General features: G+C 37.8%; 1 protein-coding gene across 1 annotated transcript in view; it reads right to left on the bottom strand.

The window, feature by feature from the left end:
• The window catches only part of LOC100671947 (disintegrin and metalloproteinase domain-containing protein 2-like), a 48,507-nt gene extending 24,383 nt beyond the window's left edge, over nt 1-24,124 (bottom strand). The window contains exons 1-5 of the mRNA XM_023551090.2: nt 23,894-24,124; nt 20,337-20,392; nt 15,986-16,064; nt 11,033-11,109; nt 10,484-10,652 (exon numbers count right to left, since the gene is read on the bottom strand). Coding sequence (XP_023406858.2) covers nt 10,484-10,652; nt 11,033-11,109; nt 15,986-16,064; nt 20,337-20,392; nt 23,894-24,124 — 612 coding nt within the window. The remainder of the gene's footprint in view (nt 1-10,483; nt 10,653-11,032; nt 11,110-15,985; nt 16,065-20,336; nt 20,393-23,893) is intronic.
• Nucleotides 24,125-24,968: the final 844 nt, after the last annotated feature.

Raw genomic sequence — 24,968 nt, 5'->3', positions numbered from 1 at the left:
TTCAAGCCTCAAGTTGCAATAGTGAAGGATTCTATAGGGAAAATATTAAATGACACAGGAAGCATCAAAAGAAGATGGAAGGAATACACTGAGTCATTATACCAAAAAGAGTTGGTCAACATTCAACCATTTCAAGAGGTGGCATATGATCAGGAACTGATGGTACTGAAGGAAGATGTCCAAGCTGCTCTGAAGTCATTGGTAAAAAACAAGGCTCCAGGAATTGACAGGATATCAATTGAGATGTTTCAACAACTGGATGCAGCACTGGAGGTGCTCACTTGTCTGTGCCAAGAAATATGGAAGACAGCTTTCTGGCCAACCGACTGGAAGAGATCCATACTTATACCTATTCCCAAGAATGGTGATCCAACTGAATGTGGAAATTGTAGGACAATATCATTAATACCATACGCAAGCAAAATTTTGCTGAAGATCATTCAAAAGTGGCAGCAGCAGTATATGGACAAAGAACTGCCAGAAATCCAGGGCAGATTCAGAAGAGGATGTAGAACTAGGGATATCACTGGGGATGTCAGATCGATCTTGGCTGAAAGCAGAGGCTACCAGGAGGATGTTTACCTGTGTTTTATTGACTGAGCAAAGGCATTCGACTGGTGGATCATAGCAAATCATGGATAACATTGCGAAGAATGGGAATTTCAGAACACTTAAAAATATTATTGGGGCGGAGCCAAGATGGCGGACTAGGCAGACGCTACCTCGGATCCCTCTTACAACAAAGACTCGGAAAAACAAGTGAATCGATCACATACATAACAATCTACGAACCCTGAACAACAAACACAGATTTAGAGACGGAGAACGAACTAATACGGGGAAGCAGCGATTGTTTCCAGAGCCTGGAGCCAGCGTACCAGTCAGGTACGGCACAAGCACAGAGAGCTGCTCCACCCCCTTGAACTAACCCCGGGAGGGGGACCAGCCGGTTCCACGGGCGGCATGGGACGCAGCCGGTAGGAGAAGTCCCCGGGAGGCAGTGACTGGTCTTGGAGCAGAAAGAGCAGCGTCCGAGCCGGGGAACCGTCCTGCAGGGATTTGGACTGGACGCAGGTACACCATAAACACGGAGAGTTGCTCCACCCCCCTGAACTAACCCCGGGAAGGGGCCCAGCCGGGTCGCGTGGGCGGCGTGGGACTCAGCCGGTAGGAAAAGTCCCCGGGAGGCAGCGATTGGTATTGGAACAGGGAGAACAGCATCCCAGCCGGGACACTCGGTCACGGCACAAGCACGGGGAGCTGCTCCACCCATCTGAACTAACCCCGGGAGGAGGCCCAACTGGTTCTCGGGGGCGGCACGGCCACGTGGCTGGAGGGACGAGAAGTCCCCGGGAGGCAGCGACTGATTTTGGAGTCGAGAGTGCACCGTCCCAGTAGGGGAGCCTTGACGCTGGGCGTGGGGCTGGAAGCGGAGGATCTGACCCTGACTCCAGCGGGCCAGACCCCCCGGGGGCAATCTCCACACAGCCAGCACACATAGGCGAGGCGCCCGCGGGAATCTCAGATATAATAGTCATTACAAGCAAGACAAGCAACTCTGGCTATATTCTGAGGTGCTACTCTCCTATCTCTCTGTTCCCTCCCCCACCCTCCCCAGGCGGCTTCATTAACATCTGAATAGCCTGAGCCAGAGGGAGAACTCTGATAGGGATTTGACTGCATTTTTTTTTTAGCGGATTTTCTGGAAAAACTAGTTTCCCAGTGATGGCTCGAAGACAACAATCCATATCAAACCACTTAAAGAAGCAGACCATGACAGCTTCTCCAACCCCCCAAACAAAAGAATCAAAATCTTCCCCAAATGAAGATACAATCTTGGAATTATCAGATACAGAATATAAAAAACTACTTTACAGAATGCTTAATGATATCACAAATGAAATTAGGATAACTGCAGAAAAAGCCAAGGAACACACTGATAAAACTGTTGAAGAACTCAAAAAGATTATTCAAGAACATACTGGAAAAATTAATAAGTTGCAAGAATCCATAGAGAGACAACATGTAGAAATCCAAAAGATTAACAATAAAATAACAGAATTAGACAACGCACTAGGAAGTCAGAGGAGCAGACTCGAGCAATTAGAATGCAGACTGGGACATCTGGAGGACCAGGGAATTAACACCAACATAGCTGAAAAAAAATCAGATAAAAGAATTAAAAAAAATGAAGAAACCCTAAGAATTATGTGGGACTCTATCAAGAAGGATAACCTGCGGGTGATTGGAGTCCCAGAACAGGGAGGGGGGACAGAAAACACAGAGAAAATAGTTGAAGAACTCCTGACAGAAAACTTCCCTGACATCATGAAAGACGAAAGGATATCTATCCAAGATGCTCATCGAACCCCATTTAAGATTGATCCAAAAAGAAAAACACCAAGACATATTATCATCAAACTCACCAAAACCAAAGATAAACAGAAAATTTTAAAAGCAGCCAGGGAGAAAAGAAAGGTTTCCTTCAAGGGAGAATCAATAAGAATATGTTCTGACTACTCAGCAGAAACCATGCAGGCAAGAAGGGAATGGGACGACATATACAGAACACTGAAGGAGAAAAACTGCCAGCCAAGGATCATAGATCCAGCAAAACTCTCTCTGAGATATGAAGGCGAAATTAAGATATTTACAGACAAACACAAGTTTAGAGAATTTGCAAAAACCAAACCAAAGCTACAAGAAATACTAAAGGATATTGTTTGGTCAGAGAACCAATAATATCAGATATCAGCACAACACAAGGTCACAAAACAGAACGTCCTGATATCAACTCAAATAGGGAAATCACAAAAACAAAAAAATTAAGATTAATTAAAAAAAAAATAAATACACATAACAGGGAATCATGGAAGTCAATAGGTAAAAGATCACAATAATCAAAAAGAGGGACTAAATACAGGAGGCATTGAACTGCCATATGGAGAGTGATACAAGGCGATATAGAACAATACAAGTTAGGTTTTTACTTAGAAAAATAGGGGTAAATAATAAGGTAACCACAAAAAGGTATAACAACTCTATAACTCAAGATATAAACCAAGAAAAACGTAACGACTCAACTAACATAAAGTCAAGCACTATGAAAATGAGGATCTCACAATTTACTAAGAAAAACGCCTCAGCACAAAAAAGTATGTGGAAAAATGAAATTGTCAACAACACACATAAAAAGGCATCAAAATGACAGCACTAAAAACTTATTTATCTATAATTACCCTGAATGTAAATGGACTAAATGCACCAATAAAGAGACAGAGAGTCACAGACTGGATAAAGAAACACGATCCATCTATATGCTGCCTACAAGAGACACACCTTAGACTTAGAGACACAAACAAACTAAAACTCAAAGGATGGAAAAAAGTATATCAAGCAAACAATAAGCAAAAAAGAAGAGGAGTAGCAATATTAATTTCTGACAAAATAGACTTTAGACTTAAATCCACCACAAAGGATAAAGAAGGACACTATATAATGATAAAAGGGACAATTGATCAGGAAGACATAACCATATTAAATATTTATGCACCCAATGACAGGGCTGCAAGATACATAAATCAAATTTTAACAGAATTGAAAAGCGAGATAGATACCTCCACAATTATAGTAGGAGACTTCAACACACCACTTTCGGAGAAGGACAGGACATCCAGTAAGAAGCTCAACAGAGACACGGAAGATCTAATTACAACAATCAACCAACTTAACCTCATTGACTTATACAGAACTCTCCACCCAACTGCTGCAAAATATACTTTTTTTCTAGTGCACATGGAACATTCTCTAGAATAGACCACATATTAGGTCATAAAACAAACCTTTGCAGAGTCCAAAACATCGAAATATTACAAAGCATCTTCTCAGACCACAAGGCAATAAAACTAGAGATCAATAACAGAAAAACTAGGGAAAAGAAATCAAATACTTGGAAAATGAACAATACCCTCCTGAAAAAAGACTGGGTTATAGAAGACATCAAGGAGGGAATAAGGAAATTCATAGACAGCAACGAGAATGAAAATACTTCCTATCAAAACCTCTGGGACACAGCAAAAGCAGTGCTCAGAGGCCAATTTATATCAATAAATGCACACATACAAAAAGAAGAAAGAGCCAAAATCAGAGAACTGTCCGTACAACTTGAACAAATAGAAACTGAGCAACAAAAGAATCCATCAGGCACCAGAAGAAAACAAATCATAAAAATTAGAGCTGAACTAAATGAATTAGAGCTGAACTAAATAAATTAGAGAACAGAAAAACAATTAAAAGAATTAACAAAGCCAAAAGCTGGTTCTTTGAAAAAATTAACAAAATTGATAAACCATTGGCTAGACTGACTAAAGAAATACAGGAAAGGAAACAAATAACCCGAATAAGAAATGAGAAGGACCACATCACAACAGAACCAAATGAAATTAAAAGAATCATTTCAGATTATTATGAAAAATTGTACTCTAACAAATTTGAAAACCTAGAAGAAATGGATGAATTCCTGGAAAAACACTACCTACCTACTAAACTAACACATTCAGAAGTAGAACAAGTAAATAGACCCATAACAAAAAAAGAGATTGAAACTGTAATCAAAAAACTCCCAACAAAAAAAAGCCCTGGCCCGGACGGCTTCACTGCAGAGTTCTACCAAACTTTCAGAGAAGAGTTAACACCACTACTACTAAAGGTATTCCAAAGCATAGAAAATGACGGAATACTACCCAACTCATTTTATGAAGCCACCATCTCCCTGATACCAAAACCAGGTAAAGACATTACAAAAAAAGAAAATTATAGACCTATATCCCTCATGAACATTGATGCAAAAATCCTCAACAAAATTCTAGCCAATAGAATCCAACAACACATCAAAAAAATAATGCACCCTGATCAAGTGGGATTTATATCAGGTATGCAAGGCTGGTTTAATATCAGAAAAACCATTAATGTAATCCATCACATAAATAAAACAAAAGACAAAAACCACATGATCTTATCAATTGATGCAGAAAAGGCATTTGACAAAGTCCAACACCCATTCATGATAAAAACTCTTACCAAAATAGGAATTGAAGGAAAATTCCTCAACATAATAAAGGGCATCTATGCAAAGCCAACAGCCAATATCACTCTAAATGGAGAGAACCTGAAAGCATTTCCCTTGAGAACGGGAACCAGACAAGGATGCCCTTTATCACCGCTCTTATTCAACATCGTGCTGGAAGTCCTAGCCAGGGCAATTAGGCTAGACAAAGAAATAAAAGGTATCCGGATTGGCAAGGAAGAAGTAAAGTTATCACTATTTGCAGATGACATGATTATATACACAGAAAACCCTAAGGAATCCTCCAGAAAACTACTGAAACTAATAGAAGAGTTTGGCAGAGTCTCAGGTTATAAAATAAACATACAAAAATCACTTGGATTCCTCTACATCAACAAAAAGAACACCGAAGAGGAAATAACCAAATCAATACCATTCACAGTAGCCCCCAAGAAGATAATATACTTAGGAATAAATCTTACCAAGGATGTAAAAGACCTATACAAAGAAAACTACAAAGCTCTACTACAAGAAATTCAAAAGGACATACTTAAGTGGAAAAACATACCCTGCTCATGGATAGGAAGACTTAACATAGTAAAAATGTCTATTCTACCAAAAGCCATCTATACATTTAATGCACTTCCGATGCAAATTCCAATGTCATATTTTAAGGGGATAGAGAAACAAATCACCAATTTCATATGGAAGGGAAAGAAGCCCCGGATAAGCAAAGCACTACTGAAAAAGAAGAAGAAAGTGGGAGGCCTCACCTTACCTGACTTCAGAACCTACTATACAGCCACAGTAGTCAAAACAGCCTGGTATTGGTACAACAACAGACACGTAGACCAATGGAACAGAATTGAGAACCTAGACATAGATCCATCCACGTATGAGCAGCTGATATTTGACAAAGGACCAGTGTCAATTAACTGGGGAAAAGATAGCCTTTTTAACAAATGGTGCTCGCATAACTGGATATCCATTTGCAAAACAATGAAACAGGACCCATACCTCACACCATGCACAAAAACTAACTCCAAGTGGATCAAAGACCTAAACATAAAGACTAAAACGATAAAGATCATGGAGGAAAAAATTGGGACAACCCTAGGAGCCCTAATACAAGGTATAAACAGAATACAAAACATTACCAGAAATGATGACGAGAAACCCGATAACTGGGAGCTCCTAAAAATCAAACACCTATGCTCATCTAAAGACTTCTCCAAAAGAGTAAAAAGACCACCTACAGACTGGGAAAGAATTTTCAGCTATGACATCTCCGACCAGCGCCTGATCTCTAAAATCTACATGATTCTGTCAAAACTCAACCACAAAAAGACAAACAACCCAATCAAGAAGTGGGCAAAGGATATGAACACACATTTCACTAAAGAAGATATTCAGGCAGCCAACAGATACATGAGAAAATGCTCTCGATCATTAGCCATTAGAGAAATGCAAATTAAAACTACGATGAGATTCCATCTCACACCAGCAAGACTGGCATTAATCAAAAAAACACAAAATAATAAATGTTGAAGAGGCTGCGGAGAGATTGGAACTCTCATACACTGCTGGTGGGAATGTAAAATGGTACAACCACTTTGGAAATCCATCTGGTGTTATCTTAAACAGTTAGAAATAGAACTACCATACAACCCAGAAATCCCACTCCTAGGAATGTACCCTAGGGATACAAGAGCCTTCATACAAACAGATATATGCACACCCATGTTTATTGCAGCTCTGTTTACAATAGCAAAAAGTTGGAAGCAACCAAGGTGTCCATCTACGGATGAATGGGTAAATAAATTGTGGTATATTCACACAATGGAATACTACGCATCGATAAAGAACAGTGACGAATCTCTGAAACATTTCATAACATGGAGGAACCTGGAAGGCATTATGCTGAGCAAAATGAGTCAGAGGCAAAAGGACAAATATTGTATAAGACCACTATTATAAGATCCTGAGAAATAGTAAACCTGAGAAGAACACATACTTTTGTGGTTACGAGGGGGGGAGGGAGGGAGGGTGGGAGAGGGTTTTTTATTGATTAATCAGTAGATAAGAACTGCTTTAGGTGAAGGGAAAGACAACACTCAATACATGGAAGGTCAGCTCAGTTGGACTGGACCAAAAGCAAAGAAGTTTCCGGGATAAAATGAATGCTTCAAAGGTCAGCGGAGCAAGTGCGGGGGTCTGGGGAACATGGTTTGCGGGGACTTCTAAGTCAATTGGCAAAATAATTCTATTATGAAATCATTCTGCATCCCACTTTGAAATGTGGCGTCTGGGGTCTTAAATGCTAACAAGCGGCCATCTAAGATGCAGCAATTGGTCTCAACCCACCTGGAGCAAAGGAAAATGAAGAACACCAAGCCCACATGACAACTAAGAGCCCAAGAGACAGAAAGGGCCACATGAACCAGAGACCTACATCATCCTGAGACCAGAAGAACTAGTTGGTGCCCGGCCACAATCGATGACTGCCCTGACAGGGAGCACAGCAGAGGACCCCTGAGGGAGCAGGAGATCAGTGGGATACAGACCCCAAATTCTCATAAAAAGACCAAACTTAATGGTCTGACTGAAACTGGAGGAATCCTGGCGGCCATGCTCCCCAGACCTTCAGTTGACACAGGACAGGAACCATCCCCGAAGACAACTCATCAGAAATGAAAGGGACTGGTTAGTGGGTGGGAGAGAGACGCTGATGAAGAGTGAGCTAATGATATCAGGTGGACACTCGAGATTGTGTTGGCAACTCTTGTCTAGAGGGGGGATGGGAGGATAGAGAGAGAGGGAAGCCGGCAAAATTGTCAAGAAAGGAGAGACTGAAAGGGCTGACTCGAGAGGGGGAGAGCAAGTGGGAGTAGGGAGTGAGATGTATGTAAACTTATATGTGACAGACTGATTGGATTTGTAAACATTCACTTGAAGCTTAATAAAAGTTATTAAAAAAAATATTATTAATTGTGCTCATGAAGAACCTGTACATAGATCAGGAGGCAGTTGTTCAGACACAACAGGGAGATACTGATTGGTTTAAAGTCAGGAAAGGTGTGCGTCAGGGTTGTATCCTTTCACCATACCTATTCAATCTGTATGCTAAGCAAATAATCCAAGAAGCTAGACTGTATGAAGAAGAATGGGGCATCAGGATTGGAGGAAGGCTGATCAACAATGTGCGTTATGCAGATGACACAACCTTGCTTGCTGAAAGTGAAGAGGACTTGAGGTACTTACTAATGAAGATCAAAGACCACAGCCTTTGGTATGGATTACACCTCACCATAAAGAAAACAAAAATCCTCGCAACTGGACGTCACAACTGGAGCAACATCATGAATAAACAGAGAAGAGATTGAGATTGTCAAGGATTTCATTTTACTTGCATCCACAATCAACACCCAAGGAAATCAAAATATGCATTGCACTGGGAAAATCTGCTGCAAAAGACCTCTTTAAAGTGTTGAAAAGCAAAGATGTTACGTTGAGGACTAAGGTGTGCCTGATTCAGGCCATGGTGTTTTCAATCTCCTGATATACATAGGAAAGCTGGACAATGAATGAGGAAGACGGGAAGAACTGACGCCTTTGAGTTATGGTGTTGGCAAAGAACATTGAATATACCATAGACTGGCAAAAAAAATGAACAAATCTGTCTTGGAAGAAGCACAACCAGAATGCTCCTTAGAAGCAAGGATGGCGAGAATACGTCTCACATACTTTGGACATGTTGTCAGGAGGGATTAGTCCCTGGAGAAGGACATCATGCCTGGTAAAGTAGAGGGTCATCAAAAAAGAGGAAGACCCATAATGAAGTGGGCTGACACGGTGGCTGCAACAAAGGGCTCAAGCATAGCAACAATTGTGAGGATGGCACAGGTCCGGCAATGTTTTGTTCAGTTGTGTGGGTCACTATAAGTTGGAGGTGACTCAACAGCACCTAACAACAACAATAAAAACTGCTTTTATTTCTCTATATCAACATCACTAAAATAGAGAATTTAATTTAAAAAGCAAAGCCATTTAAAGAGGGTGTGTGTGCATGTGTGTGTGAGTGAGGCACAAAAGTGAGACAGATAGGTATCTATGAGTATCACTCATATAGGTGGCTAGTAACTACATGAAGAGAAGACTGTTCACCTAGTTCTGCCTCAATACTAGGGGAGCTGGACGTTCCTTAGACTCTTGTCGATTCTGTTTTCAGAGAGAAGTAGAATATATTGAACATATAGCATATTTTGAGCTATGTTCCTGCAACTTCAGAGAGAGTTTTATGAAGTTTAGGAAGTAATATTTGCTTATGGTATGGAGATTTCTGAAGGCAGGAGGCTTGCTGAAGCTGCCCACACCATCAGAGTGGGAATGTCCCTGCTGAAGTGTGCTAGACTAAGAAGAGAAATAATGCTCATCACTAACACCCCAGTAACCCAATGGAAGCGTTATTTTCAGGTACCGTAGAGTCCATTGCAACTCACTGCGACCCATGTGACAGAGTAGAACTGCCTCAGAGCATTTTCTTGGCTGCAATTATACAAAGGCAGATCGCCAGGTCTTTCTCCTGCACCCAGGTTTGATACACCAACCTTTCAGTTAGCAGCCCAGTTACTTAATTGTTGTGCCAACAGAGCTCCTTAGGTGTGCATTAGATCAAAATATTTCTGTCATGCTTATTCTACCTTCTCTGTCCTTCTGCTAAAGCTCGTTGTTGTTATGTGCTTTCAGTTGGTTCGAACTCATAGGGACACTATCTACTACAGAGCAAAATACTGCCTGGCCTTGCACCATCCTCACAATTGTTGCTATGCTTGAGCCCATTGCTGCAGCCACTGTGTCAACTCATCTTGTCAACCAATTTGGTAAGGTAGAAGGTCAGTGAAAAATGTCAACCCAATTCTTTGGTCTTCCTTATTCATTGTCTAACCTTTGCATGCATATGAAGTGATTGAAAATATCTAAAACTCCTAGAGAAGCTGTAGACAGGGAAGAGCAGCTCATATTGTGCTCCATTTCAAGATGTCAAGGTGGAAAGAGTGAAATATTATACAATTTCTCACCCCAGTTTAGATCCTTCAAAACAACAGGCTGGGATATAGTGGGGAAGAAAAATAGCTATAAACTGGCTATAAGATTTTAGTTTTAAACTGTAATGGACTGAAAGTTAATGGTTTATAGTGCCTAGAAAGTAAGGAGATTTAATTATATTATCAGGAAGGTAGATTTAAAAAGAAACCATGTTTGAAAATAGCAACTAGGGGAAAAATAAGGCACTGCATGGCTATTATATCATATATATTTCAGTCTACACCTTAGAAAATTATATACTAGGTAAATGTGGCAAAATAAACTGTGTTATTATATGAATATACTATGCAATTGTTTCAATTATTCACATACCTTGACCCTTGGAATTTTACGGGAAAGTTGACTTGGTTCATTATCCATCTTGGTATATAAAGAATAGCTTGCATTCTTATTCTTTACAGGATATATTACATGCTCAAATCCAGATGAAGTCTCTAGTGGTTCAATTCCATAGCTGATATTCTCAAACTGTATTAACCCCCTAGAAATTCCAACAACAAAATACATTCTTTAAGTCACTGAAATGCCATGGAGTGATGTTAGAATCCTTAAGGTTATTTTCAGTCTTTCCCTCAGAGAATAAAATAGGAAATATAGAGGAAGAGGGTTTCCACACACTTACTGAATGGTACACAATTGTAATATGCCTGACATTGACCCAGCTATTAATATGTCATAGTTTCCAGACAATCCAGGATAATGTTGGCATCATAACATGATTCCTCATTTTGTGCTTTCCCATGAATAGTAGTATTGCCCTAGTATGCATGCCTCCACTCAAGAGACCCCTGAGATTTATAAAGTCAAGAGAAAAACTTCAAATAAACATTCTGTTTTGTACTTAATAAACAATGTCAAAACCTTAGTCCAGAACAGGTACTAATGGTCACAACAGAATTTGGAAAACCTTCAATATGACCTTGGTAGTTGCAGAGATTCTGGGGGGAGGAAAAAAAAAAGACAAAATTAGTATACCTAAAAGTAAGGTTTATGAATGATAATATCTTTCATATCTCTGGGAGTTTTATATGCATGTGTATATATATATGCATCTTTGTCCAATACTCATTGCTCACGGTTTAAAAAATACTTCTATGTCATCATTAGAGATGCATAGGCTGTCTGCAGTATTTTTTCATGGATTCAAAGACAATGAGTGAATTTTTATATTCTTGCCTCTTTTATTGATGAAGCATAACATTGTCAATCATTAGATCAAGGTGAAGTGCATCTAAGTGTAATATTTTTCATATGCTTTCCTTTTAATTTTCCAAATGAGACAGAGAAAATCATAGAGAAAAGTTCCTTCTAAAGTGAATTGATAAAAAAATTACGAATGCTTGAATAAATTCTAAATGCAAAAAATTTTCATTGAGTCTTACCCCGAGATTGAAATTAATGGGAGTCAGAAAAATAAAGCAGGAGATAGCAGAAGTATAATCAGATATTTTAAACAACTAAAATTATCTTTTTGTTGTTGTTGTTTGAAATATCTGATGATACTTCTGTTCTGCTTTATCATTTCACCAATCATCTGTCAGTTTGTCATACTGTGGTAGCATATATCTTACTCTGACGCTGGAAGCTTTGTCACAGATATTTCAAAGTCCAACAGTATAACCCATGCTCTACAGGTTTCAGCAGAGCTTCCAGACTAAGACAGACTAGAAAGAAGGACCTGGTACTCTACTTCTGAAAAAACTGACCAGTGAAAACTTTATGAATAGCAGTGAATATAGTCTGATATAGGACCAGAACATGAGCCCCTCAGGCTGGAAGGTGCTCAAAATAGACTGGGAAGGAGCTGTGTCCTCAAAGTAGAATCAACCTTAATGATGTGGATGGAGTCAAGCTTTCAGGACCTTCATTTGATGATGTGGCACAAATCAAAATAAGAAGAAACAGGTGCAAACATCCATTAATAATCAGAATATGGAACATATGAAGTATGAATCTAAGAAAACTGAAAATCATCAAAAATGAAATGGAAGGCATAAACATCAATATTCTAGGCATTAATGAGTAGAAATCGGCTGGTATTGGTCATTTTGAATCAGGCAATCATGGAGTCTACTATGCTGGGAATGACATCTTGAAGAGCAATGGCATTGCATTCATCGTCAAAAAGAACATTTCAAGATCTTGTCAGTAATAGGATAGGATAATATCCATATGCCTACAAAGACCAGTTAATACGACTATTATTCAAATTTACACACCAACCACTAAGGCTAAAGACGAAGAAAATGAAGATTTTTACCAACTACTGCAGCCTGAAATTGATCAAACATACAATCAAAATGCACTGATATTTACTGGTGATTGAAATGTAGAAGTTGGAAACAAAGGACTGGTAGATGGAGTGTATGACCTTGGTGATAGAAACGAAACCAGAGATTGCATGACAGAATTTTGCAAGACCAATGATTTCGTCATTGCAAATAACTGTTTTCAACAACATGAACAGCGACTATACACATGGACCTTGCCAGATGGAATACAGAGGATTCAAATCTACTACATCTGTGGTAAGAGCCAATGGAGAAGCTCAATATCATCAATCAGAACAAGACCAGGGACCAACTGTGGAACAGACCACCAATTGCTCATATGCAAGTTCAATCTGAAGGAGAAGAAAATTAGAGCAAGTTCACAAGGGCCAAAAGATGACTTTGAGTATATTCCACCTGAATTTAGAAGTCATATCAACAGATTTGACACATCGAACACTAATGACTGAAGACCAGATGACTTGTGGAAGGGCATCAATGACACTATACATGAAGAAAGCATGAGGTCATTGAAAAGACAGGAAAGAAAGAAAAGACCAAAAGGGATGACAGAAAAGACTCTGAAACTTGCTCTTGAACACAGAGTACCTACAGCAAATGGAAGAAATGATGATGTAAAAGACCTGAACAGAAGATTTTAAAGGGCAGCTCGAGAAGACAAAGAAAAATATTGTGATGAAATGTGCAAAGACCTGAAGTTAAAAAAAACAAAAGGGAAGAACATGATCAGCACTTTTCAAGTTGAAAGAACTGAAGAAAAAATTCAAGCCTTGAGTTGCAATATTCAAGGATTCTACGGTGAAAATAATGAAGCATGCAGGAAGCATCAAGAGAAGATGAAGGAATATATAGAGTCACTGTACTAAAAAGAATTTGCTTAGCATTCATTCATTTCAGGAGGTAGCATGTGAACAAGAACCCACGGTACTGAAGGAAGAAATCCAAGCTTCACTGAACACACTGACGAAAAATAAGGCTGCAGAAATTGATGGAATACCAATTGAAATGTTTCAACAAACAGATTCAGCACTGGAGATGCTCACTCATCTATGCCAAGAAGTTTGGAAGACAGCTACCTGGCCAGCCAGCTGAAAGAGATCCACATTTGTGCCCATTCCAAAGAGAAGTGATCTAACAGAATGTGGAAATTATCGAATAATATCATTAACATCACACACAAGTAAAATGTTGCCGAAGATCATTCAAAAGTGATTGCAGCCATACATTGACAGCGAACTGCCGAAATTCAAGCCAGATTCAGAAGAGAATGTGGAACTAGGGATATCATTGCTGATGTCAGATGGATCTTGGCTGAAAGCAGAGAATACCAGAAGGATGTTTACCTGTGTTTTATTGACTATGCAAAGGTATTTGACTGTGTGGATCATAACAAATTATGGATAACATTGCGAAGAATGGGAATTCCAGAACACTTAATTGTGCTTATAAGGAACCTATACATAAATCAAGAGGCAGTTGTCCAAATAGAACAAGGGAATGCTGCGTGACTTAAAGTCAGGAAAATTGTGCATCAGGGTTGCATCCTTTCACCACACTTAGTCTGTATGCTGAGCAAATAATCCAAGAGGCTGGACTATATGAAGAAGAATGTGGCATCAAGATCAGAGGAAGGCTCATTAACAATTTGCAATATGCAGATGACACAACCTTGCTTGCTGAAAGTGAAGAGGACTTGAAGCACTTACTGATGAAGATCAAAATCTACAGCCTTCAGTACAGATTGCACTTCAACATTAAACAAAAATCCTCACAACTGGACCAATAAGCAACATCATGATAAATGGAGAAAACATTGAAATTGTCAAGCATTTCATTTTCTTTGGATCCACAATCAATGTCCATGAAAATATCAGTCAAAAAATCAAAATATGTATTGCATTGGACAAATCTGCTGCAAAAGATCTCTTTAAAGTGTTAAAAAGCCAAAATGTCACTTGGAGGACTAAGGTGTGCCTGACACAAGCATGGTATTTCTGTTGCTTCATATGCATGTGAAAACTGGAGAATGTATAAGGAAGACTGAAGAAGAATCGACGGCTCTGAATTATGGTGTTGACCAAGAAGTACAGCCAGAATGTTCCGTAGAAGCAAAGATGTCGAGACTTTGTCTCACGTACTTTGGGCATTGTATCAGGAGGAGCCAGTCCCCAGAGAAAGGCATCATGCTTGGAGAAGTAGAGGTTCAGACAAAAAGCGGAAGACCCTAAACAGTGGCTCAAGCAGAACAATGACTGTGAGGATGGCGCAGGATTGGGCAGTGTTTCCATCTCTTGTATGTGGGGTTGCTACGTGTTGTAGCCAACTCAAAGGCATGGGACAACAACAAAATTATCACTATATTATCATTATATACAAGGTCTGGTAAGCTAGCCATGCATGAAAATAGAATTTGGCACATTGTCATGAAGAACCTTTATCCTTTATCATATACTTATGAGCAATGAACAACTGCAAAATGTGAATTTTTTGATGCCATAATAAAGTTAACTCTATGGGGTAGTTCTACTCTGTCCTATAGGATCCCTATGACTCAATGAAAGCAAAGGCTGGAGTAGAGGAAACACAATGAAAAGTAATATTAGTAATTTGTGAAGTGAGAGAAAATGCCTGAGTATCTTTATGATTTATATTCTTTCCTTGGGAAAAGCTCACAGCAAGTGTGACAATATCTAATATTTTTTCAGTTAATATTTTATCACCTGATAAAATGCTTGAATTTCAGAGTACTAGCTGTTTCATTGCATACAAAAACCCATTGCTGTCAAGTTGATTCCAACTCATTGTGTCCCTATAGGGCAGAGTACAACTGCCCCATAGGGTTTCCAAGGACCAGCTGGTAGACTCAAACTGCTAAACTTTTGGTTAGCCACTAGGGCTCCTTTCACTGCATAGAGCTAATTAACACAACTTGGACTAACAGCAATCGATAGGACAGAGTAAAACAACTGATATTTCTGAAATGAGAATTCCTTGTGAATCTATCCACATTCCTTCTTTCATTCTAAAATTGTAAATAGCACTGCACTGCATAAATCTCCAAAAGACAGAAAATTTTTAAATCTTTTATTTCCCCTAAATACCTATGCAGTTTCATAGTGTTGTTATTTTGTCCTTGAATATTCTCCAGATGTGGCTTTGATTCCCCATCTCTTCAGAGACTTCGTTTTTTACTGATTCAAGTCCTTGTTCTTCACTCTAATTATGAACTTTATATGTTCATGTCTTACTGCCTCATAAGAATATAGCTATTCATCCTGGAAGTAATTTCTTTTAAAAATATAGAACCACACTTGCTTTAATTTCATCATGTTAACAGGATCCGTGTATTAGTGCTAACTCAGGGCAGGCATTAACAATAACTGGTTGCTGCCAGAAATGGTTAAATTTATTTTTTTTAATCTAAAACAAAATAAAACTCCAAGCCTTTCTACACTAGTAGCACGTGGCCCCTAAAAAAAATCGCAGATGCCAAAGCTAAAATACAGACAAATTAAATGCTCACCTTAAACTTTTGGATAAGAGGTTGCATAATTTCTGAGTAATTGTAACCATAAACCCTAAAATTATGGGGTAGAAAATTTCTGTAACACAAAGAGAAACTAATATTAATGAGGGAAAAGACATACTGTTTCCTAAAGCTTTAGGAAAAATAAATTTGTTTTATTGTATTTATCAGAATATATAAATTTCACTCAAAACTTAGTTTCGAAAGTTTGGCCTCAAGAATTCTTCAACACAGTTCATTCCCTGACCTAACTAAAATTATCTGAAATGATGCATTCTCAATTAGGCCTAACTGGACTATTTAAAATTGCAACTCTCCTAACTCAAAATCATGGAAGGCCAAAACATATCTTGCTCTGTTTTTTTTCCCATAGTATTTATCATCTCTTAAGATTCTTCCTAATATACTTATTCATTCCATTATTGTTGGTCGCAACCCACAAGTTTGCAAGTTCCAAAAATCAGAGAGCTTTTCATCTATTTTCCTTACTAATACATTACAAACATTCAGAGGAATGCCTGAATTAAATAGTTATATGCTTATAACATCAAGTCAACAGCGTAAGTGAATATCACACATTTTAAAAAGTATTTGTAAATATGAGAGAAAGTTGATGAGAGGTCCCTTAGGGAGAGGAAGGTATAATGTACACCACACACACACCCAGTGCCGTCGAGTGGATTCTGACTCATAGTGACCCTATAGGATAGGGTAGAACTGCCCCATAGAGTTTCCGGGAAGCACCTGGTGGATTCGAACTGCCGACCCTTATGGTTAGCAGCCGTAGCATTTAACCACTATGCCACCAGGGCTTCATAAAGAGCATGGAGGTAAAAATAGTCTCTTCAGTTTGTGAACTGGGATAAGAAAAATCAAATATCTGATGGACATAGTATTCGGAATTGAAAATTATAACTACTTTTGATTTAAAGAACAAGTTAGAATTGGGCAGTAATAACATGGAAGATTGAAAGGGATAGAGTTTAGATAAAATTTAAAGAAAGATGCTCCCAAGTTATAGATAAATAAATAATAGATGATGATACATAGATACAGACATAATTTCAGCTAACATCTTTTTAGGTGTTTTCATTAAACTGCTCCAGAAAAAGTTAAAATTCAAAACATAAAACATTTATCAGCAAGTATTACTAAAATAAAACAAGCAGATATAGCAACAGCAGTATCAGGCAATGTGATAAGAAATGTAACATTAAATACACAAATAGTATGAATATCGAAATAATTTCACTAGGAAAGTATAATAGTATTGCTCTTTACAATTACGATATCTCAAGTTATATTAAACAAAAGGTGAGAAAAGACAATATAAATGGACAAATCACCCATCTAGTGGGAAATTCCAACACACGTCTTAGAAACTACTTGATTAAACAGATAAAAAATAAGTGAGACAGTAATACAACTTGAATACTATTCACAAACTTGGCAAGAAAGCAAAAGAGACCCTTGTTCATAAGAAATAAAAAATATTGTTTCAAACACATGTGGAACATTTACAAAAATGTAAATTTGTTACTCCAAAAACAACCCTTAATTAATTAAAAGAATCAATACATAATCATACAAACCATGAACTCTGAGCATGATATTAAAAAAATGGCAACACATTAACAGAAACACGGTTCTGAAAAACATATTTTATGTAACAGACAACTAAACATAAAAAAAAAACCTATGTTCAAAAAGGAATTCAAATTATGAAATATTTAGAAATGTATAATGATAAATGTAGCACACATAGAGTTCTTGGGCCACAACAGAAAAGAAAGAGAGAAAGAGAACTAGGAGGAGGAGGAATAGGCAAAAATTAAAGGGAAGGAGAGAGAAAAACGAAGGGAGGGAAGGAGGGAGAAAGGAAAGGAAGGAAGGAGGAAAGTAGGTAACTCAAGCCATCCCCCTACACAAAACAATGAGTACAGAAGCACAGCAGGATCCTAGAGCCTAGACTTCTAAATTGTTTCCTGCCCTCTTCTGTGCAACATGGCTGAATTGCAGAAGTGATAAGGTAATAATAGAGAATTGGGGTATCCTTGATGAGATAAAAAAAAAATGAGATAGGGTTAAGTTAAATCCAAGCCTTTATTTATTCCAGTCCCTAGTAAAAAAGTAGGACAAAAACGGTGCCTAGATTTAAGGAACCGGGGGGAAAAAAAAAAAAAAACCAACAACAGTGCCTAGATTTAAGGAACTGGAAAAAAAAAAAAAAAAAAACCAACAACAGTGCCTAGATTTAAGGAACTGGAAGCTGTCTGCATATGAGGAGACACCCTGGAAGAGAGGACTAGAAGTTGTAGTTTTAAGTATAGGAGCCCTGTCTAATCCCTGCCCTGGGCATGCCTTCTCCAAAATCATGTGATGTATTTGCACCCATTATCAAAAGTACATCAATTAGCCAAAAGCAGATTGCCTCAAAGGAAGAAAAATAAGCTCATGAGGAGAAGAGAAGTTAGGATATATTCTAGATGCACAAGAACTCTAAATAAAACAAAATAAAAATATGTTTAGAGGAAGCAATGACATAGGATAAACACAAGAGAAATTTAAAATAAATATGATAAACATATTCCAAAAAGCTAAGGAGGTCTTTTGGCAACATGGGACAGGAAAAAGGTTTTATGTATATATATATAACCAATTAGAAGTATTAATGTAAAAATATGTATTTGTTAGTAAAGCTATCAAACAGATGGGTTGAAAAACAGAAATAATACAGACAAGAATGATTAGTGATAGGAAAGATCAAGGGCTTTCCAAGTAGTATCAAGAAATGATAAAGACTGATACAATGAAAGAAAAGCAATAGGGGAAAAATAATATAAATTTAAACTTTTTAAAATTGAGACTATTGAAGGAAAAGAAAAAGTGATCATAAATTAATGAAGTGGATACTAATGGGGAAGGAAAAAAAAAAAGTCCCCACTCTCGATATACATATGTGAAAAGTTAAAACATAAGCACAAATCAATGTAGTATTAAAACTAACTTAAATGTGAAAATTATTAATATCTAGAAATGAACACAGAACAACAACCAGTCTTTAAGATGTAGCTACTGACTTTCAGATGAAAGCCCGTGCTGTATGGCTGAATATTACTCAGAAATGCTCACCGGCATTAGTAAAAAAAAAAAAAAAAAATACACCACTACCACCCAGACGATTCTGACTCAGTGACCCTATAGAGCAGAGCACAACTGCCCCACAGGGTTTCCAAGGAGCACCTGGTAGACTCAATCTGCTGACCTTTCGGTTACCAGCCATAGCTCTTAACCACTACGCCACCAGCGTTTCCAAACCTGTACAGGCCCCAGTTAAACCTTTGTTCTGGGGAAAAGAGGTTAGAAGCCTCTGCTTTCTTTCTGCCGCTAATAAACCTTTGTTCATGTGGAACCTCTGAGCCTCTTCTCCTGGTCATTCCTGGTCAGGAGAAGGCCAGAACCTAGGCAGGGCTTAGTCCCAAGCTGAGGAGCCTTGGCCTGCAACAAAACTAACCAGATAACAACATAGCTGCGAGACTGGCCACAGGGAGTGGTACAAACCAGTAACAACAGTCACAGAGGCCTCGTGCCTCAACAGCAGGGGCTACTAAAACACTCTACAACGAATGTAGCATTCTATGCCTTTTTTCCCCCCGTATTAGTACTTGCTATATTGTCATTTGCTGTACATAAAATATAAAAAACTTGACATTTTAGTATGGTTATAGTTTTGAGCAGACCCCAAAATTTAATTATGATGCTATATTTGTCAGTACTTCATTAATATTTTGCAACAAACGTATTGATTTTTTTTTTTTAAATGCTGCTGTGTAAATGGCTGGTGCTTCTCTGATGATATGCTCTATTTGATTGGGTTGAGTCAGAGAATGGGACTGCCATTCAAACTTTTGTTTTCCCGTATGTCATCTTTATTTAATGTCTTTCGATTATCTCTATATTAAACAAAAATGCTTTGTCTGTAGTGTATAAATTGTTTGATACTTAAAGTATATGGGTACTTACTGAATTCTTTATATTTGCTGAAGACTTTTTCTAATTAAAATGAAAAACTCAGAAACATATTCATTGCATTTTCATTCATGCCTTGTTGTATTTCTAACAAACAGAAATTCAAATGGAAGTTTGGTGCTGTTAAAAAAGAAGATGGGAACACATGCTAGGAATTCAATCTGTCAGCATTCGCTATGCAGCCTTTGAAAGATTTAGAAATGATAAGAGAAATTATGAGGTAAATGAAAAAGCAGTAATTATAAACATTTCCAAATGAAGTTATTATTGCTAGATTACAAACACTATTCATAAATAAAGCAGAGAAACTGTTACATACTTTTGTGTGAGGTTCACAGTGTATGTTTTCCCTTCAATTAATAGGTTGTAAAACACCTGACATGAGAGCATATAGAAAACACAAAGTGAATTGAGAATATCACCAAGGTCAACCATCAGTTTAGATTAATGGTACTGAAATTTCATTTTAAGTTACATAATTATGAAGTTTAAAAATTGGAATTCAATGTGGACATCATTATTTTCATTGGATTTGTTAAAATATTGGAGTTCATATTAAATTAACAAATATATAATTATATCACTTGTGCAATTCTTTGTTAATTAATTTATTCTACGGAACAATCTGACCTGAAAGTCAAAGAATTTTCATGCAGTAATTATGTTGGCTTAATAAAGATTAAGGTGACCATAAAACAGTTTTTAGAATAGACAGGATATAGCTTGAAATATGTAATTAAATAGAAAAAGTTATTAAAAATATTGAATAATTTATTTACTGAAGTATAATAGTATATATGGCAGTTATACGTTTTATCTCTTCTATGTTTGTATAGTCTACATATTGATTTAATTTATTTTTAAATTAATAAATGAATTTAGCAACATAGTTATATATGAAGCCAACTTTCAAAAATCAGTAATAATAGTAAATACCGTCAGAAAATCCTAGTAGAAAATGACATCTTAAAAACCATACCATTCACAGTAGTATCAAAAAACATACAATCCTTAATATATTGACAAAGGATCTTTAAGACACTATAAAGAAAACTATTATGTAATACTAAAAGAAATTAAAGGACTCTTAATTTACTGACAGAATGTACCTCATTCCTTGATTGGAACAGGTACTTAGTACTGGAAACCCTGGTAGAATAGTGGCTTAACCAAAAGGTTTGGCAGTTCAAATCCGCCAGGTGCTCCTTGGAAACTATAAGGGGCAGTTCTACTCTGTCCTATAGGGTTACTATGAGTCGGAATCGACTCGACGGTAATGGGTTTGGTTTTTTTTTTGTTTACTGGAAAAATATAATTTCTTCCCAAATTGATCTATAAATCCATTGCAAATCCAACCAAAATCCCAATAAATCATTTTGTGGGTGTAGACAATTATTTTAAGTTTATATGAAGACACATTTGGTGAAGAATAGCCAAGATAATTTTCACAAATATAGAAAACAGACAAGTAATTATGAGGATGGCACTGCAGAGATGTAGGGAAAGGATTGATATTTCAATACATGATGAGGCTGAGTCAATTGGATATCCTCATGGAAGGAAAAAAAAATGGCGCCTCTCATATCAATTATCATTTATTAACCCTTCTAATATTCTCCCTTCACAGATTGCTCTTTTTCAGAAAAGACAATAAGATGTATATTTGAACATTTAAATCTATCATCCTGTTCTCTTTTCTTTCATATTTTACTTTATTTTTTTCCTTTGCTAAGTCTTGGCAATTTCATTAGATCCACAAATTCACCAAATTTCTCTTCCCCTCTTCTACTATTTAACTGATAATCAGTAACTTATTTTTTTTAAGTGCTATGGCTAGAATTATGTCCCCCCAAAATATGTGTTGAAAATCCTAACCTCTACGCCTGCTGTTATAATCCCATTTGGAAACAGGTGTTGTGTTATGTTAATGAGGCAGGATTAGTGTGGGGTGCATTTTGAGTCAATCTGTTTTAAGGTGTAAAAGAGATCAAACAGGCCAGCAGAGGAGAGATAGGTAAGATAGATGCCAAGACACATGGACATCTATCTCCAAGGAACCAGGAAGCAGAAGCTAAAGAGACGAGGGCCTTCCTCCACGCGTCAACAGAGAGAGAAACCCTTCCACTAGAGCGAGCTCTCTGAAGTCAGACTTGAAGCCTCCTAGATTGTGAGAGAATACATTTCTGTTTGTTAAAGCCATCCACTTGTATTTCCCTCATAGCAGCACTAGATATCTAAGGAAAACTCCACGAGTCTGTTTTTTATATCTTGAAGTTCCATGCAGAATTTTTTTCCATCTACAACATTTTATTAATTCCCTATATAATTTTTCTATATTGTGTATTATAATTTTAGTAATTTCACTACATATCAGGCACAGTTCTAGGCACTGGAGATACAAAAGTTAAGAAAAAATAGAAAAAGTTCTGCCTTCATGGACCTTATGTTATTAGGTGTCTAATTCTGATGTTTATTTTTTTCTGCTGTCATCACTTACATTGAATTATTATCTTATAAGGACATTGTAATGCCTGGGTTGAAGATAATCCTAAAAGAGAGTCTATATTTACTTCTTCAAGTATAATCAGGAGTCCTGTAATATGTTTGCAGTTTTGATGTAGAATTCTCTTAAAGGACCTTGTTAAGAAGTATACTCATTATTTTATTTCTATTAAAAAGGTAAAAAAAAAAAATAAGGTATTCTGAAAGGTATATATAGTTCTTTGGGGGAAATAATAGCATAATTAGATATTTAAGCTCTAAAACTCTGTATTGGGGAAACAAAAAATAAATTGATGAGGGAATTACTGTGTTCAAATAACCATAAAACATTAATGATCAATTCCCCCCAAAAGAAAAATTGGGATGTAATGTTTGATGGAATACAATTTCATTTCTGTAGAAATTACTCTAGAGTTTAGGAGAAGCTATTCAAATAATCTTGAAAAGAAAAACAAAACAAAACAAAAAACCAGCATAACCATGATTCCAAAAAGGATCTCAAATGGCATCAAAAGGATTCTTCCTATTTATTAGTATGTTTGCAATAAAGCAGCAGAACTACTAATGCATTACACCACGAAGTCTATGATCAGCCCACACAGTAAGCCCCTGAAATCATATCCCTCCACAGGACAGGGTCTAAAGTGGGTGAAAGCTACAGAAAAATCCCTAGCTGAAATCGGTTAGCTAATTTCCCAAGCAGTGACTGGAGATAGGAGCCCTGGTGGTGCAGTGGTTAAGATCTCTGGCTGCTAACCAAAAGGTCAACAGTTCAAATCTGCCAGCTGTTCCTTGGTAAACCCTATGAAGCAGTTCTACTTTGTCCTGTGGAGTCGCTGTGGGTTGGAATGTATTCGACTGCAAAATGTTTTTTTGGGGGGGTGGGGTGGGGGGGAGGGACTAGAGGTAATACCTAAAATGAATTTGGATTTCAGTAGTTAAGGATTGGGGCTTTTATGTCTGGTGGGACTGCACTATATTTCTAATAAGCATTTTTAATCTTGATTCATTGTCAAAAAAGATTTCGACCTCAGAAAATCTGAGCGTGACTACAAAATCCATTCAATGGCTATGGAGACAACACCAAGTTAATTCCTTCGAAGTACAGTCAAATTATTTCAAATAGCACAAGAAAAAAAAGAAAGTTCTGAATTACTTGCGATACGAAGTCTTCTTTTGCATTTGACCCTATTTTCTCTGGAACTGTGATTTGTAAACCTGGTTGTCCGGGATCTACAAGGAGCAAAACGAGTTATTAGAACACTCGCCACCTCAAAGCTTCCTTCTCTACCTACACACCTGAATTCAAACTCTTCATTCTACATGGTACCATGTTTTCAAATTCCTTCAAGCCCTACTTCTTTCTATACTTACGAGTTTTAAATAGAAAGAAGAATATATCTTTAGGAATATTTCCGTAGGCAGAGAAGGATCTGAAACTCCGAGCCTGAGGCTTTCACTGGAGCCAAGGGATCTCGCATCTTTCTTATAGTCCCGGGACCGGTGGGATAACTCCCACCCATCTAAGGCGAATTTGGGTTGGGGGAGGCGGCAACATAGGAGTGGGCTCGGGCTTGCAGGGTTGAAGCCCCCATAAGAAAGCATCTTCCCAGGAATGCCCAGGCTCGCTGATCTCAAAGGGAGAGGAAAGCTGACATTTCCCCAAAAAACAGGGGAAGACTTTTTCTACTTACCATAGTGTGTCCGGAGCCCGCTAAGCCCAAAAAGCAGAAGAAGAAGGCTCAACATGGCTTGACCTCCTGGGTTCCCGCCAGAATGAGGGCAGTTGGCTTGGCTCTAAGTCAGTTAGGCGCGCGGGGAAGCACAGCAAGAAGCCAAGAACTGTGACAGCGATAGAGTCAGGGTGGGTGGTGTCAGCTGCTGAGCTTGAGCTGTCTTGGCCCTTAAATCTCTCGCAGACGAAAGCTTCAACTTGATTTGACTCTAGAAATAAAAAAAAAAAAAAAAGGCAGAACCACACCCTAAACGCAAGGTAGAAGAAACATAACGAATACCCCCAAACCAAAACCAAACGCCTTGCTGTGGAGTCCATTCCGACTCATAGCGACCCTGTAGGGCACAGTAGAACTGCACTTATAGGGTTTTCAAGGCTGTAATCTTTACTGGGAAACCCTGGTGGAGTAGTTGTTAAGAGCTATGGCTGCTAACCAAAAGGTTGGCGGTTTGAATCCACCAGGCTCTCCTTGGAAACCCTATGACATTCTATAGGATCTACTCCGCTCTATAGGATCTATGAGTTGGAATCGACTCCACAGCAACGGGTTAATCTTTACTGACCCCAGAGTGGCTGCTGGATTGGAACCGCCCACACGTTCAGTTAGAAGTTGAGGACTTTAACCCCTGCTCCACGAGGGATCCTCTAGATAGTGACTAGGAAGATATATATATATATACACACACATATATACATATATATATGAGTATACTT

Source organism: Loxodonta africana, chromosome 19 (assembly GCF_030014295.1).
Source record: "Loxodonta africana isolate mLoxAfr1 chromosome 19, mLoxAfr1.hap2, whole genome shotgun sequence".
NCBI lineage: Eukaryota > Metazoa > Chordata > Mammalia > Proboscidea > Elephantidae > Loxodonta > Loxodonta africana.
This window is presented reverse-complemented; position numbering and strand designations above follow the sequence as displayed.